The sequence below is a fragment of the Gambusia affinis genome, linkage group LG20, assembly GCF_019740435.1.
Source record: "Gambusia affinis linkage group LG20, SWU_Gaff_1.0, whole genome shotgun sequence".
NCBI lineage: Eukaryota > Metazoa > Chordata > Actinopteri > Cyprinodontiformes > Poeciliidae > Gambusia > Gambusia affinis.
Genome location: NC_057887.1, coordinates 15,138,285 through 15,154,443, shown reverse-complemented (window position 1 = coordinate 15,154,443; position 16,159 = coordinate 15,138,285). Strand labels below are relative to the sequence as shown.

Sequence of the window (16,159 nt, the reverse complement as noted above, 5' to 3'; positions counted from 1 at the left end):
TCAGTGCTTCTGTTATGCATAAAGTCTGGTGTATGTAGGTTGGAATATATTTGAATATGATCAAGTAATTCTGCACACCTAAACAATTTTTGTCACTTAAGCAAAACGTTTTTGTGACTTAAGCGCGACTTAAGTACAAATAAAGTCTTAAATTTTTAGTGAGTCTTGAGTCTGCTTTTTTTATGGCAACTTAAAAAGTATGACTTGAGACTAAGCAAAGTCTTCACTCTTTCTATCTGCAACTTAACTACATCTCACCTACAGCTGTAAATAATTATTTTAGTAATCGATTATTCTCTGGTAAAAATGAACACATCCTGCACATTTTTCATTTAATCACGGAATCCTTTTTTGTACAATATTAGAAACACATTAAAAGATGCTAAATAAAATAATTAAATTCCTTTTTTAAATAAGGAAATACATATTTCATTGACTAAAATGCAATAATAGCAATCCTTTAGTGAACACATTATGATTTGTAGCAAAGGATGCAGGTAAAAAATACTTCTAACATCAAGATGTGAAAAACTCAGCCATTTCTGCTTAACTTAACACTCAATAGGGCTGACCTGTTGATTATTTTTTATCTATTAACCGATTGATGATTTGAATTTAAAAGGTGCTTAATGGGATTTTTTTTTGTTTTGTTTTACAGAATTTGATCCAGGTGATGCTAAATGCCACTTGGGGAGTTCGGATTTACACATAAAAAAGGATTTATTTATTTACTTCATCTTGAATGCAAAATGTATGTATTGTGTGTACAGTTTTGGCTTAAAAGGTGTCTGAGTCTGCATACTCTAGGTATGAATTAATTAATTACTAAATCCGTTGACGATTCTTTCAATAATTCATTCATCACAGTTAATGTGATTAATTCTTTCAACCCAAATCTCACCACAAATCTTTTTTTCACAACTTAAATGTGACTCAAGCTATCAGACTCGAGTCCTTATCTCTAATTCAGCCACAAACGTAATTCCAACCACTCTTTTTATTCTTAGCACAACGGTTTGTACAAATCGGGACTTTTCATCATGTTGCTCAGGATGTTTAATCATTCAATGCCTTCTCTTCCTCCTCTGTCCTTCCTCCCTCTTTAAAAAAGACGCCCCGCACCTACCGGAGGCCTATGCATATATATATATGTGTGGAAAGCTATTTATACTGGCGTGTGTGGGCACAAAAACGAAGGACAGCATATTAAAATACTCCTCCTCGATGAACAACATCCAACCAGTCCTTTTTACTTCCTCTCTGCATCCCCCCGATAGATAAATGCTTTCCAAGAGTAACCTTAACACAAGAGAACCACCTCCACGCTAACTCCTACACACACTCCTTCCCTCGGCGCTCCTGTCCTAGTTAGCCTTTCTCTCACTCCGCCAGCTTCTCTCTCCGGGGTACGCTGTAGATGTGGTTACTGCTGAGCCTCTCCACATTTCGATTACAGACAAGATGTCTAGGGAGTTTGTGCATGTGGATATGGGTGTAAATCTGTATTCCTGTATCTGTGTGTGATGCACGTTGGTTGGAGGAGAGCAGCAGCTAAATAGTCCATTACGGAAATCCTTTTTGCTTTACATAATACATCGTCCATCTGTCTCGGACACGCACACGCACACACACACTGAGGAGTAGAGGAGAAGAGGCCTAACTACTGCTAAGAGTTAATGTTTTGGAGACGGCCGTGCTCTGGACCCGAAGAACAACCATCTGGGAGACGGTCGCCAAATAAACAGAAACGCAAACGTCCAAATCTGACAAAAACAAGCAAGAAGCTGACGGCAACATCAAAGCAGCAGCTTGATAGAAACAAAATGGATTTTCAAAGGACAATGAATCTACAGTAAACCTTGTGATGCGGTTGTTTGATATTATCTGTATTCCCCGAGCACCACACTTCATTACATGACAAGAAACAATGTGCCACGTGATCGTAATAATAAAATGCCACAATATGCCTTGTCAAAGTGAAGTCAATCTCACAAAGCTTGTGACTTTTCCACAGATGTAAAGGTAGATGTTTTTTGAAATCTTGAAACCTGGTCTCTATAACTGAGACTCTGATTTGAAAGCAAGAAAAAGAGAATTTCTGACTTTGCTATGTTACATTGAGCTCACAAACTGAGATCATCAGACTTGGTGACAATCAGCCAATCTGTTTGATCGAGACTTTTTCATACGCAGTGAAGGCAACACAAAGTGTTTTACAGAAACAAGACGATGTAATAAATAAAAAAAATATAGACATGCATCATCATTCATGGATAGATGGGTGGATGGATGAACAAATGGAGAGATGGACGGACGAATGGTCCATCCAGCCATCTATCCTGCAACTTCACATTGTTTTCATTCTGAGCAACAACAGAACATGGGTCCCTTTGTTAAAAAACTCTTGTTTTATTTAAGCAATTTTAATGTCTTGCTCTTCAGTATATGCTATGAACTTCAATACGAAGAGAAAAACATGGTTGATAAAAGATTAGCACTTTGTGTTGCACCTTTCATTTTTAAAAAATTTTAATAAGCCAGTATAATTTTTAATGGCATTTCACTGTGAGACTTTATTTAACTGTATCAACCTCAACCTTGAAAATGACCATTTGTGCCATTTTTGTATTGTGGTCAAAATCACTTACAGCAGTGGTCCCCAACCCCGGGCGAAACAAGCTCCGGGCTCCTACTAGTCGTTATCGTGAGTTAAAATTTCCACAAAAGTAAAATGGTCGTTTTTGTGGCGCATCTGTATCTTATTTTGAAGGGATATGTAAATGTTACCATAGCGACCAGAGTGTCGCCGTTCCCCCCCCGGTCTAACTTGTCGTGGTGTCGCCGTCTCCACCCCACCCCGCCTAAGGTGTCCCGGTTTTCCCAAATGAAAATATGGTCACCCTAGTTCACACGGCACGACTTAAGGATTGTCGGCCGATTTTCCAAACCTCTGTGACCAAAAAAGTACAACAGGTTCGGTCGGTTCGTGTGCCCAGCCACTCGACAGGAGCAACACACCACACACGAACCGATTCCACTCAGGAACATGCCGATTCCAGAAGAAAATCCAGTAAAACACTCAACATACCATACGTGAATTTAGAATAATCAAATACGGTTAACGATGTAGAAGCAGTAGTAACAGTTTGTGCACTCATTTTAAGCAATAAAAAAGAAAAGGCGTTTGATAAAAGACGGCGGGAGCAGCCGCTCTATTTGCTGCACTATGATTTGGAGGTGCAATATGGTTTTTCGTAGTTAACATTTTTAACTGAATAAACATAACCACATATAATAAACCTATATAAAAATTACATTTACATACTATAGTAATAAACATTTCCACATACCACCTTCGACGTCCACCGGACTCTCAGTTGCCATGTCAACTGTTTGGGGTTCCTCTCCGTTCTTACGTCACCGCGCTTTCTGATTGGCTACCTGTCACAATCAACAGGCTGCGTTCTCGCTCCCAGTCAGGGAAAACCCCACAGGCTGCGATAATCGGGCCAAGACAATGTCGAATATGCCCGATTTTATATCGGCCATTTTCAACACACCACCAAGTAACACACCACACACTGCAGGACGTTGTAAGATTGTCGTAAAGGGAAAATCGGGGGGCGGGGCTTTAGCGGAACACCAACATGTCTCCCCTCCCTCACCCCTCGAGCCGCAGCAAAATTGCCAAGTCTTGACCGGTCCGCGGTAATAACAAGGTTGGGGACCACTGACTTACAGGACCGAACTATAGAGACCCAGCTGTACTTTTTTATGTCAATCAAAAGAAAATGTGATTCTTAATTTTACAACATTTTGGTTTGATCTCATAAATCCAGTACTTGCTATATAAACAACCAAACAACAGTACCCTGTAATGTGACGAGATACAGCAGTCTGATTGAAAATCTGATTAAATCAACACAAGTCTTTAACACAATGCATTATTGTACTTAGAAGAAAGATAAAACTAACGTATAAGCCTTAGCACAGAGAAAGCCAGCAAAATTACACACGATGAACAAAAGAAAAGGTTTCTGCAGTTTCATAAATATAAGTATTGTCTTGATAATTTTATGCTACCCAAGAAAAGAAATAGGTAAAGGTGAAATATGGCTTCTACATTACTGCTGTGGTTTTAGAGACAACAGATATTTGGTGTTAGGAAAACTATCCTAAAAAGTCACATTTCAGAGTTTCTATGAAAATAATCTCAGGAATCCCGAACAATTTGTTTTGTTTTGGTTAAATTCAAGTAACTGAGTGCATCACATCTGCAAAAAAATCTCTGAATATTCTCAGTTTAAGCGATATTATAGGTGTGTTCATCTATGGAACAACAGATGTAGTGGGATAGAGAGAAAAGTGGAGAAATAAAGGAGAAATAAGAAGCAGAGAAAGATGTCCTTCCAGTTTCTAAAGCTGCAGAGAACAGATTGCACCAGGGGAAAAAAAATAAATCTGCTAAAAATACCACGTCTTCCTCTACTTCTCACCCTCCATCTCTGCAACCATTACTCCTTTCCACCAGCACACGCACACTCACACACAGGCAACATTTGTTTTTATCAGCATGCATTAACGTGACGAGCTCCTGAGCCGGCTGAACTGAAGAGAAAAAGTTCAGGAGTGGGCGGAGAGTGGGTTGTGAGGTCACCGCAGAGGGTCCAATCATCCATGAGGAGGGCAAGACATGGACGCCAGAGTCTACTGCTGCTCCTGCAGTGTGTGTGCGCGTGTATGCGTGTGTGTGGTAATCCCTGGTTCAATATCGCCCTCTATTTTAAGAATCTGCTCGGTTTCTCGTCTCCTGTCTTTGTCCGCATTTAAACAGCGAGATATCCTCTGTAGAAGCAATCTGCCGGGCCTCTCTGCTGCGCTCTCATCTGGTCAGGTTATCCAAGCACCATCACAAAAAAAAAACACGCACACACACAGACGCTGAGTGCAAGGCAGAGAACATTTCTATTTATAACCAGGTGCAAGGATGCATGTGCGCGGGCAAAAACCGCTCTTATCGGGTGGCATGTGACCGAGGGAATTTGTGTGGACAGAGAGGCATTCTGGATGTTTACATGTTTATTTAATGGAAACAGAAGAGACAGAGAAAGGAGGAGTAATAAGGACGCATCTAGGAATGCTTTTCAGGAACGCGCACCTTTTATAAATCCTGCCCTTCAGGCAGTGAGCTGACAACTTTCCGGGTGTTTGTTATTTGTGTTATCCAGCAACCACTTGAGGGCAGCGAAAACATGCTGCGGCCACAAATGTAACATCACAAACGTAACATCAGCTGTTTTGGGCTCGTTTTTGAACGTGAAGTTGCTCATTTGGGCTTGGAAACAAGCAGAGACTCATAATAAATACCAGAATTTGCCTGTTATTAAGGTCGTTTTAGTTAGGCTCTCCCTGTCCATTGTTTCACGGATGATCCGTCCGACTCCGTCTTTGTTAATGTCAAGTTAATATATTACCTGTGAATTATGTCGAGCTTCGCGTTGCGCTGCAGAAATTTGCAAACATCGAGACTAATATGAACAGCGCAGTAAACGTAAAAACAGCCACGAATGAACGAGTCCGTAAAGTTGTGTAACTAAACGGCATTATAATTATTAGTATTAAGATAAGTGTCACAAATCAGCGCAGCCATCTGAGTTGTGGAGCCACAGGAGGAGCGCGGTGTGCTGCGCTCTGACACCAAACGCAGGGCCGCAACGCACAACTTAGAGTTTTCCATTCAATAGAGGACCACACAAATTTCAAACTTTTTTTGTACTCTTGTAACCATTAAATAATCTCCTCTTCAGTTCAACCTTATAAGTGGAGATACATTGTTGACGTTTCCATTATAAAATAGCTTACAATTAAGTACTGGCAAAGATTCATGTAATTGATCTTTGCCAATACTCAGGTGGCAGAGCGTTGTTGTTAGCAGCTGATGAAAGTAACGAAAAATTTTACTTTTAATATAACGTAGCTACTTTCCAAATCAAGTAGTCAGTAATCTAAGTTACATTTTCAAGGAGTAATCAGTAATCCGATTAAAGTTACTTTTTCAAAGTAACTATGCCATCACTGTTTAAGATTATCTCACCACAATAATAGTAAAATATTTCATGATCTTTTTCTTTAACACATCTTCACCAAGGGTATCAATAAGCAAATGGTACAGGAAGTAAAACAAAGCAATTGACTGTTTAGATAAACTACAAGCTGTTAATGTAACTGAAATATCCAATTTGAAATTAATAATTAACCCTTTATGACTCAGTATTGTCTGATGGGTTTACTGTCTATAAAGTGGACAGGTTCCCACATAAAGGCAGAAGTCAGCGCTGCTACATGTCTTTAATTTTATAGCTTATCTATATGAATAGAATGTATTTAGACCAGACATAGTTTATTGCTACATAAATAAAATATGAGATCTAAATGAAAAGAACTCATATGAACCACATGGGACACATTTTGAGAGATGCTATTCATGCAGACTGACAATCCCAATCAATTAACCAGACCGCAAACATAAAAGCCTGAATAATTGATTTTTATTTGCTTCTGAAAAGGATCAAAACATACTGTTCTCTTTGCATCAGAGTGCTTTCTAAGCAAGCTACTTCGTCCGTCACTTATTTGGATAACACACATTCAAAGAAGATTGTTATGCTGTCTCATTTACTGAAATCGACAAAATCCCTGCAGCTAATCAAAGAAAAGATTTTAAATTCAGTCTCTCGATGACCAATCTAATTGGAGGCTCACACGTGGCTGTATTTTAAGGCCACACCAGAAATGAACTGCTTTCTTGTTTCGGAATCGGAAAGTCAGAGAAAATCATTGAAAATATCAGGAAGAGAATTGTGGAGCTGCAAAAGTCTGGTTCATCCTTGGGAAAATTTATCGACGCATGGAGGTGCCGCGTTAATCTGTTCAAACAATTATATGCGTCATAATGAAAATGTCCAACCATCATGATACTCAAAAAGAAGACAGGTTCTTGATCCAAAATGTACAAATCCACCTCAGAATAAAAGATTTTCTGAAAATGCGGCTGAAGGTGGTAAGACAATGAAACATGTCCGGTTCTGACATGGGCTGAAAGGCCACTCAGCGTTAGAGCCCTTATTCCAAAAGAAACATCAAAAAACCCCAGTTTGTTACATTTGGAGGAAAAAAGGGGAAGCTTGTAAGCCCGGGAACACCATCCCAAATGTGAGGCACGAAGGTGGCAGTATCATGTTATAAGGTTGTTTTGCTGCAGGAGGAATTGGTGCATTTCGTAAAATAAATGGCACAGTGAGGAGAGAACATTATGTGGAAATAGTGAAGAAGTAATCTAAGAAGGTAAACCTCAGGGACAGTTGGGTTTTCCAGATGGACAATGACTCTAAGCACAAACTCAAAGTGGTTACAAAGCGGCTTAACTGACCTAAAACAAGAGAATTTTGGTTGGATTTAACTTTAGACTGTAAGAAGAAAAGGTGCGTGTTTTTGCTTGGCGTATGCAAACATCTGGTTTCAACTGTATGTGTATAATGTTTATTCTTCTTGAGGGAAAAATAAGGCATCTCTCCTTCTACAGAGAGAAACAGGAGAGATGTGTGTGCGCAGGAGAGAAGCACACACACATCCAAATTGCACAAACGTGAGACTGAAAGACGTTTTTGGTTTGTGGTGGATATTAACATATAAATGCATTGCTTTTATTCTGCTTGGAGGGAATTAAAATTTCGAAGGATAAACAGTACATTTTAAAATATTCCTAATAACACACCATGAGACTCACAACATGATCAGAAGAATTAAAATACATTCAGCGTTTACTTTCTAAATATTCCCATCCCTTCTGGATTGCTCTTATAATTCCCACCAAATAACACACAGTTATGAGAAGAAACGGTGTTCTGGTAATATTAACTGTGTTGGGCTCCCTTTGTTTTGCACTAAGGTGTCGCATTGCTGTGATCTTACCCTCAGTGGTGGATCCAGACAGATCGATGACCACGTAGACCTTCCCCTCCGGCTCCAAGTCGATCTGCGCAAAGACAAAGACGGGGGAGAAAACAAAAGTAAATCAGAGGGAGAAAAACGCAGCAGAACAGCGAGTGCAGCAGAAGGGGCTGTCCTCCAGCACAAACAAACACAACAACCCACACATAAGAGGTCATTATCTTCACCAGAATTACACTTCTCACCAGCACTCGTATCATTATCACCATTAGCTCCATTGTCTTTATAACTGTTATTTCAGCATCATTATGGACCCCATTTACTGCTGCTATTCAGTGCAAATCTGTATGTGATGCGCTAACTGGATTCTTTGAACTTTTCATTCACACCTTGTGTTTAAAAGCTCTCCCATTATCTTGACTCTGGCCTTTGGTTAAAAAAAAAGAAGAGCTGTCAGGTTTCAAACCAGAAGTGATAGAGTTGATTAAATTGAGCCATTCCCACACATGTGCTGCAGCAGTTAGTCAGATAAAGCGGCTGAGCATCCAAATCAAACTGCATAAAGTGTTTAATTCCCTGTACCAATACACAATGTTATGCTGTTGTAACCTCTCTGTGCGACTCCCTCAGAGCAAGCACAACGGCAATGGGTTAACGTCACTCCCATAATGCCTCACACGGTGCACAAATTACCCAAAGGCAGGAAGAAAGTGTCTAACCGCAGACTCAAAAGCATTTTGTTGATGTCAATAAAAAGAGTAGTCAGATTAAAAATCAATTACGAAAGAAGGAGGAGCCACTTATTGACACTTTTTCTTTCACAGCATAGTTGTTCAGACATAGATGGAACATTGGATACATTATATAAATTTTTTTTTTACAAACATTAATTAACTTTATGAGATAATGTAAATGTTTTTCATTTACTCTGTAAAACCTGAAACCACAAACGGTTGGTCCAACACTCAAAAATCTACTCTTTCTTCAGTGAACACACCGTACTTCACCTGTTTGCTTGAATTACAATCTTCAGAGTGGAAGTTGATAATAAGGAAGCCAGACGCAAAGTTAGTTGTCTTTAGCCATGTGTTTGTAATATAAGCCAGAGAAACCATCTCTGATTAACCCAGGTTTCTTTTTAAAAAAAGAGAGCCAGACTAGAGCAGATAACAGGAAGGTGAAGGGAGTACAGAAAGGTTCCCATGTTGTATGTTTTTATCTTTCAGTCGATGTTTTCCATTAAAAAATCTGGATTTGGAACTGATACCTAGAGGTTGTGATCAACAAAATTCCAACTCAGCAACTTTGTCGCTATATTTAGCAACTTTTCAGACAAAAAAAAATCGGATTTATAAATAGAAATTTTTGGAAATATAAAGACATGAAGTAGGCTTTTTGAAGTTCTGTGAAGTTCTTATTAATAAGTTAAAAAAACGTGCACAGACGTTGGTAACTTAAAATTTTGGAGTAAATCTTTCTGTCAAAAAAAAAATCACTCTTTTTGGCGTTACAAGACTTGGTGTCTCTGTACAACTGTAATCTGATACAAAATGCTAAAGTTTATTCTGATCATTGCTAGATTTACAGCATACTGATGTGTCAGCAGTCACTTTGCCTAGTAATGCAGACAGCTGAGAAAACAGCAACAAACTACACAGTGTCGTTTAAAAGTGAAAATGTTTATATCCACAATTGTAGCATTGTTTATATCTATTTAAAATTTCTAAAATCAGCTAAAACCAAGAGACAAGTACACTAGCTCTTCAGATTGCACCACTCATTTTTTATTTTTACTTTTGTACAAACCCACAAATCAGTTTACTACACCTACAGGGGCTATTACTGTTAAAACTTCCCAGACAAATCACATCAAATAACCTAAAATATCCCTTCAGGTATGGAGCTATGTTCTCTGGAGGAAGAGACTGCATTAATACTGCCAATTGGTAATACAGGTTGATTAAAAAAGCTATCTGAAATTGGATAAATGTATTTTTCTTTGGTTTAAAAATAATTATGAAACTCTGTCTTAAATTGGCATCTCTGCTAATATATAAAATATATTTTGAATCCTGGTTAATGTACTTCTACAATTGAAATGGGAGATTTGAGATAGTAATATACTGTATATTTGCTTTTGTAATGATTGATACTTAGGTGCCTCAGACAGTTTATATGCCAAAAACGATAAAACACACAGTGAATAAAGTTATTAATTCAACAACAGAGCTTTTTGTTACATTTTTACAACAGTTAAAAACATAAAAAGGCAGCTGTGTTGTAATCTCTGGCGTAATCTCTACTTACATATGATCCAAGAAACTCAAAATAATTAAATCTTAATAGACCACCTGCATATAAAATGGAACATCCAGTGCAATCACACAGTCCACATACAATATACATGCAATTACAGAGATTAGCAAGTATAACAGAGTGCTAAAGGGGCAGACGACTCAGGAAGGAGAGAGCGGAGGAGAGAGAGTGAGAAAGAGAGGCTTAAATCCTTCGTTAAGCTCTGGGACAGCAGCAGATCCTCTTATGCAACAGTCAGACTGACACACACGCACACGCACACACACTTCCATCAGGCAGTGGTGAACATGAGACAAAGAACACAAACAAATACTAAATGGACTCTTCTTTAAGAGCCTTTAAAGACTCCTCTTTATTCCCTCTCATCATAGGCAATTACTTGCAATCTATGCAGAAAATGTACACTATCAAATGCGGATCTACAAAATATAATAGGCAATCAAATACATAAATAAATAACTCACACACTTTTCTTTAAAATGTCTGTGTAGACTGCTTTTTATGTAAAGGAATCAGACTCAAACTAAACATACTGAAAGACACAGATGATGTAAGGACAAGTATTCAAAAATCCTTTTGTTGTAAGTATAACACATAACAGCATGGGATTTGTGACCTATAAATGCCTCTGGATTCTTGATGTCTACCCTTGAAAATGATGTGCTAATCCCTAAATGTAACCTCTTGCATAACAGCGCATCTCGGCGGGGATTTCAGCAGAAAGATGGACTCAGACTGATTTGGAACAGAGCGCAGCAAATGGACAGCACCATTATTGATTTAGTGCTCGGCTCCCAGGGTGACACGCCAGCCAAAAACTGCACATCATCACTGACAACGACCACTTGAATCATGTGGTGCCTTGAAGAGTGTTTTCTTCCATAACAGGAGGTTTAGTGCGATGTTTTCCTGATGGAAACCTGAGTTTTATCTTCTTTTTTCGTCTCTTTGAAAGAATTAAAACTTTAATATTATTTGTTATTTCAAAAATGGCTGCAGTTACTTTCCCATCAGACCAATTTTCCTGTAAAGTACTTTAACTGCATGTAAATTAATTCCTGAACTTCAATCAGTTTAGACTGCCAAGCAACCAGGACCCATCCCAAGAACAGCTTAATTCAGGGATTAAATTACTAGGAATGCCAAAAAGCTGGAATGAAATGTTAAAAATAGAAAATTTAGTTAAATGCCTGCTGTACAATATGTTCCAATAAAAACAAGAAACACTATAAAATTGCCATATGGTATGAAAAAGTTATAAAAGCTATAAAGTTTTATCTATGAAGAGTTTATTATTTCCGCTGTTATGAATTCATGTCAGTCTTTTATATCTGTACTTATAAAAGTGTGAGATTTAACCATGAAAAGTGCACAGGAAACATTTCAGCGTGCTTGAATTAATAAAGTGATACAAAAATGGGACAAAACCTTCAGCAGGAGAATTGCACCCGTGGTCAAACTTCTACTTTTTAACTTCTGGGATTGCTCAGCTCATCTGTTTCTGTTTGAGCTGTCATAAACCAAGTCAAGCTAACATGTCCCCCAATCAGTTTACTCAGGATAAAGCAAACACAAACCATGTAGAGTGTTCTCAATCATTCCTTAAGCAGGTGACAGTAACTAGGACACCTGAGCCTTTAGTTACACGGGAACGATTAGAAGTTGGAAACGAAGCACCAACCACATAACGCCTGTGATGAGTGATTAATCTACAGGATTTACCAGGGCATGCAGCAATTAAGAATAAAATGGATATAAAAAATTCAAGAGGGAATTTTATGTCAGAAAAGGCAAATACTTTATTCTTTTCTGCTCACTAGAACTAGAACTGAGACTAGAGAGCATCCAGTTTTAAGCTGGCTGCTTAAAACTAGAAATAAAAGTCATTTGACTGTAGGAAAAATTACCTTTTTGTAGCAAATGACAGAGCACATGCTTTGTGTTTCCTTTATCTTGAGTAAATCAAATGGGGGACATTTTTTATTGTCATCTGTATAAAACATAGAGATGACAATCTCAACATTAACATTAAAGATTAAAGCATCTTTAATGTTTTGAAGCAGTAGCGATCAAAATGGACAGAAGAAATGCTGAGAAAATCTCACTGTGTATGTAATAAATTCTTTGGTAATATTGCACGATCTTGGGATGCCATTTTACTAATGTTTGTTTTTCAGCTATAGAAAAACAATAAAGTGTTCTCTGATTTGAAATGTGTATCAATACCATGAAAAAACTGGGTATTTTTACAGAGTCATCCGAATCTCAAAATGTTAAATGCCGTGTACCCTGAGAATAAATTTTGGTGAAATTTATTAATCACTGCACACTTTGTCCAGTGATTTTTTTTAAATTATTATTATCTTCTTAGTTGGAAAAACTAGAGAAAAAAGCTGAGCAAAAGTGAGTTATTCATTAATTTTCTGTAACTGATTAACAGTTCCAGCACCAATAAAATTCCAGGCACCGTGGTAGAAGATGACATTTACCTCACCACCCTGTTAAATGGATTGTAGCGTGACTTGGATTTACCAGGTTGTGTGTGTGCAGACACACACGTACGACGAGGTTCCCCGCCCTGGCAACAAAAAGATGGGAGGAGGGAGAGCAGAAGAATCTAGTTCGCCTCATTAATCTTGTTAGACCAATTAGGACACTGATACAAGCAGGGAGACTTCACAAACACACACCAAGAGAAGGATGTGTGTGTGTGGCCAACTGAGTTCTCTTAATATTTAATGGCTCCAACACATTTACATGTCAAAATCCAATCCTTTTCCAGACTCAAGCTTCCAGGGGTTTTAATCCTTTTGTTTGTCAGCAGTAATAAAGTACTGGTCATGAATCTACTCGTCCAGTGTAGATCTGGTCCTGTGTAGCAGATGAATTCCAATAGTCCAACAAAACCTATACTAGATATGCTCTGCTATTTATTAAGTTCCTTTCATTTCAGCTTCTACGAATACCTTATGATAAAAAAAAAATTTAAATCCTCTTACCGCACCTGAGTCACTTTCCTTGGTGTCCCAGATGCAAAATCAGTGCAGCACAGACTTATATATAGAGGAGGTTAAATATGGTTATAATAAAACTAAATTTGTGGGAGGTATTTCTAAAATGAACAGGCTGTAAGGATGGATAGATTGATGGGAAAACAAATATTTTTCCATACTTATCCCTCCTTAGAAACCATTTAAATCAAATGTTATACTACTCCACATTTTTCCAGACTTGTGTGAAGTTAATTTAAGCTGGACTTCAGAGCGAGGTCCACAAACCTAACTGATTGAATGAACCTTACGTTCATTCAATCAGCCTGCTCTCACATATGACTGATATAATAAAAAACACACAGGAGCCATATGCCACAGCACAAAGAAGCACTCAACCAGGCAGACAGGGCACTCACTGCTTGTGTTATATCAATACTATGTGGCTAACCCTCTCCCACTCAGTCCACCGAGCTCACTATCGCCATCCAACCAGACAGCTCTCTGTCTCTCTCAGGAGCATTTAGTCTCTGTGACAGCCTCCCACATCCATCTGTCAGATAACAAATTTGGGCTTTGAGAAAGCTACCACAGTTCTACACGACCAACATGTGTGTGTGTGTGTGTTTGTCCCTCTTTCTGTTGGCCAGCAACTCGAGCACACACAGGAGGCTCGTGCTGAGTGAGACTGCATGACAGTCATGCATCTTTAATGTAACATCACAGACGGCTAATAATGTAAGAAGAGCTGGAGCTTTGTGCTGGTCTGGGGGGGGTGGAGACGAAGGGAGAGGATGAAGCTTGTCACCCGCCACAAGATATGGCTTCCACAACTCTGTAAAGTTCAACACCTTTCGCAAACTTCAAACTTCGATGAAGTCTACAGTGTTCCTATGTGACACAGAGACACAGAAACAGCCAATACTCAGCCAGTATTCGTCAGGGTTAGGGACCACAACCTAGCCCAAAAGGATAACATCTTTGAATACACAATAGACCCTCAAAAACATCTAAATGCCAATTTTAAGGCACTCGTAGCTACTAATGCACTTTTCCTTATTCCCAATCAGCCAATCAACGTCAAGCAAAATGAATGGTGCTCTTGGACTGGCTGCTTTGCAATCAGTACCATGTAAGGCAGTGTTTCCCAACCCTGGTCCTCAAGGCACACTGCCTTGCATGTTTTAGGTATTTCCTTGCTTCAGTGCAGCTGATTTCAATTGATGACTGATTAACAGGCGTTTGTTGAACTGCAATCAGTTGAATCAGGCACATTAAAGCAGGGAAACCTCTAAAACATGTAGGACAGTGTGCCTTGAGGACCAGGGTTGGGAAACACTGATGTAAGGTACTGGTTGCATTGCAATGCCTGCTTTTCCTTTTCAATATTTTAGAAAGGCTCTACAAAAATATTTTAAAAAGTCAGCAAATTCTCTGCAAACAAATATGAGTTAGGTTCTGTAGAAAAATACACAAACAGGTGGATTCATGAGCTCTGAACCGTGAATAAGGTGGAGGTTGTGCTGTAATTGTTAAGTGGAAGGACAAGTATACGTGATTTTAATTTTTTATTTTATTTTTTTACAAAAGTTTAGAAAAGGAGCATGCATTTGTAATCAGACCCCTTTACTCTGATACCCCTAAATAAAATCCAGCAAATGTACTAAAGAGTCAATTTCATCATAAAAAACACTGTCGTAGGTGGTAGGAAGGGCAAACTCTGCTTATCACCCTCATCACACCATCCTCACAGTGAAACTTAGTGGTGGCAGCATCAACCTGTGACTATGCTTTTCCTCTATGAATCTTAATGACTTATTGTGTCTTAATGACTTTGTAGAAACCAAGAGGAAAGATCAAAAACCTCTTCTACTGTTATTTGCTGAAAAGTTGGGGAAGTACTGGTTTAGATCAATGAAAAATAGCTCAACCAAAATCCGGAAATGAATAATTTTTCTTTGCTATCACCGAGCTTGAGTTGTTTTAAAAGGAAGAATGGACAAAATGTTGGAGTCCAGAGGTGCAAAACTGGCAGATAAGCATCCAATTGTAGCAACTGCAACCACAGATAAAGATAGCACACCACACTTCTCAAGATTTTTATTGGAATAAATGTAAAAACCATCAATTGCCCACCACTTAAGGTTTCTCAGATAAAATCCCATAAAATTGAAGTCTGGTGTTGCAATGTAACAAATTGTGAAAAGCATGAATACATTTGGAAAAACCCGTAGATTAAATAGAAAGGACATTTCCAGTTACATCATTAAAGCCTGTTTAGTCATCTTAAAGATCACAAACAGTGCAGATGAGCGTGTGATATCCAGATGGACTGGCAGACGGTCTGACGAGCAGCCTCTAAGGATCAGTCAGTCACTGCCATCGGATGGAAACAGCCTTCAGAAAGATCCAAGTTGCATAAGGGAGCCTTGACTGGGGCTGCATGATTGGAGGAAATTATCTAATCAGATAGTACGCATAATTCTCTCCGCACTAATGCAGTATGTGTCTACCATGACAGTTTGAACATCTCGTATGATGAAAACATCAAACAAAAACTCTAAATCTGTAGCAAGTCAACTCCACAGTTCATCTTAAAGCATAAACATTTATTGCGGTCACACAATATGGTTACTGTTAAGAAAAGCTAACTTGATTAAAACTCGACTCTGTATGTAAGTCTGGGTCTTTTCCACTTAGTAAGAGAAACTACACAGAAGAGTGGTAACAAAGCACAACCTAGTCTTGCTCAGTAGTTTGGTGCATTTGTTGGGTCAACAATTGCAAATCTGAAGATCATCAGGTCATCAGCTACTTAAAACTACTATGTTAAAGAAAGAAAAACAATAAAATCAAATTTACTGTTTGTCTAAAACAGCTAAATAAGTTCAAGATTTATAAGA

General features: G+C 38.5%; 1 protein-coding gene across 2 annotated transcripts in view; it reads right to left on the bottom strand.

The window, feature by feature from the left end:
• prkcea (protein kinase C, epsilon a) overlaps positions 1-16,159 on the bottom strand; it is a 45,422-nt gene that overhangs the window by 16,428 nt on the left and 12,835 nt on the right. Inside the window, exon 2 of one of the 2 annotated variants that reach the window (XM_044103848.1) lies at positions 7,972-8,035. In XM_044103848.1, coding sequence (XP_043959783.1) covers positions 7,972-8,035 — 64 coding nt within the window. Of the gene's footprint in view, positions 1-3,350; positions 3,460-7,971; positions 8,036-16,159 lie in introns of those variants that run through there. The other variant, XM_044103850.1, reaches the window with a different exon arrangement.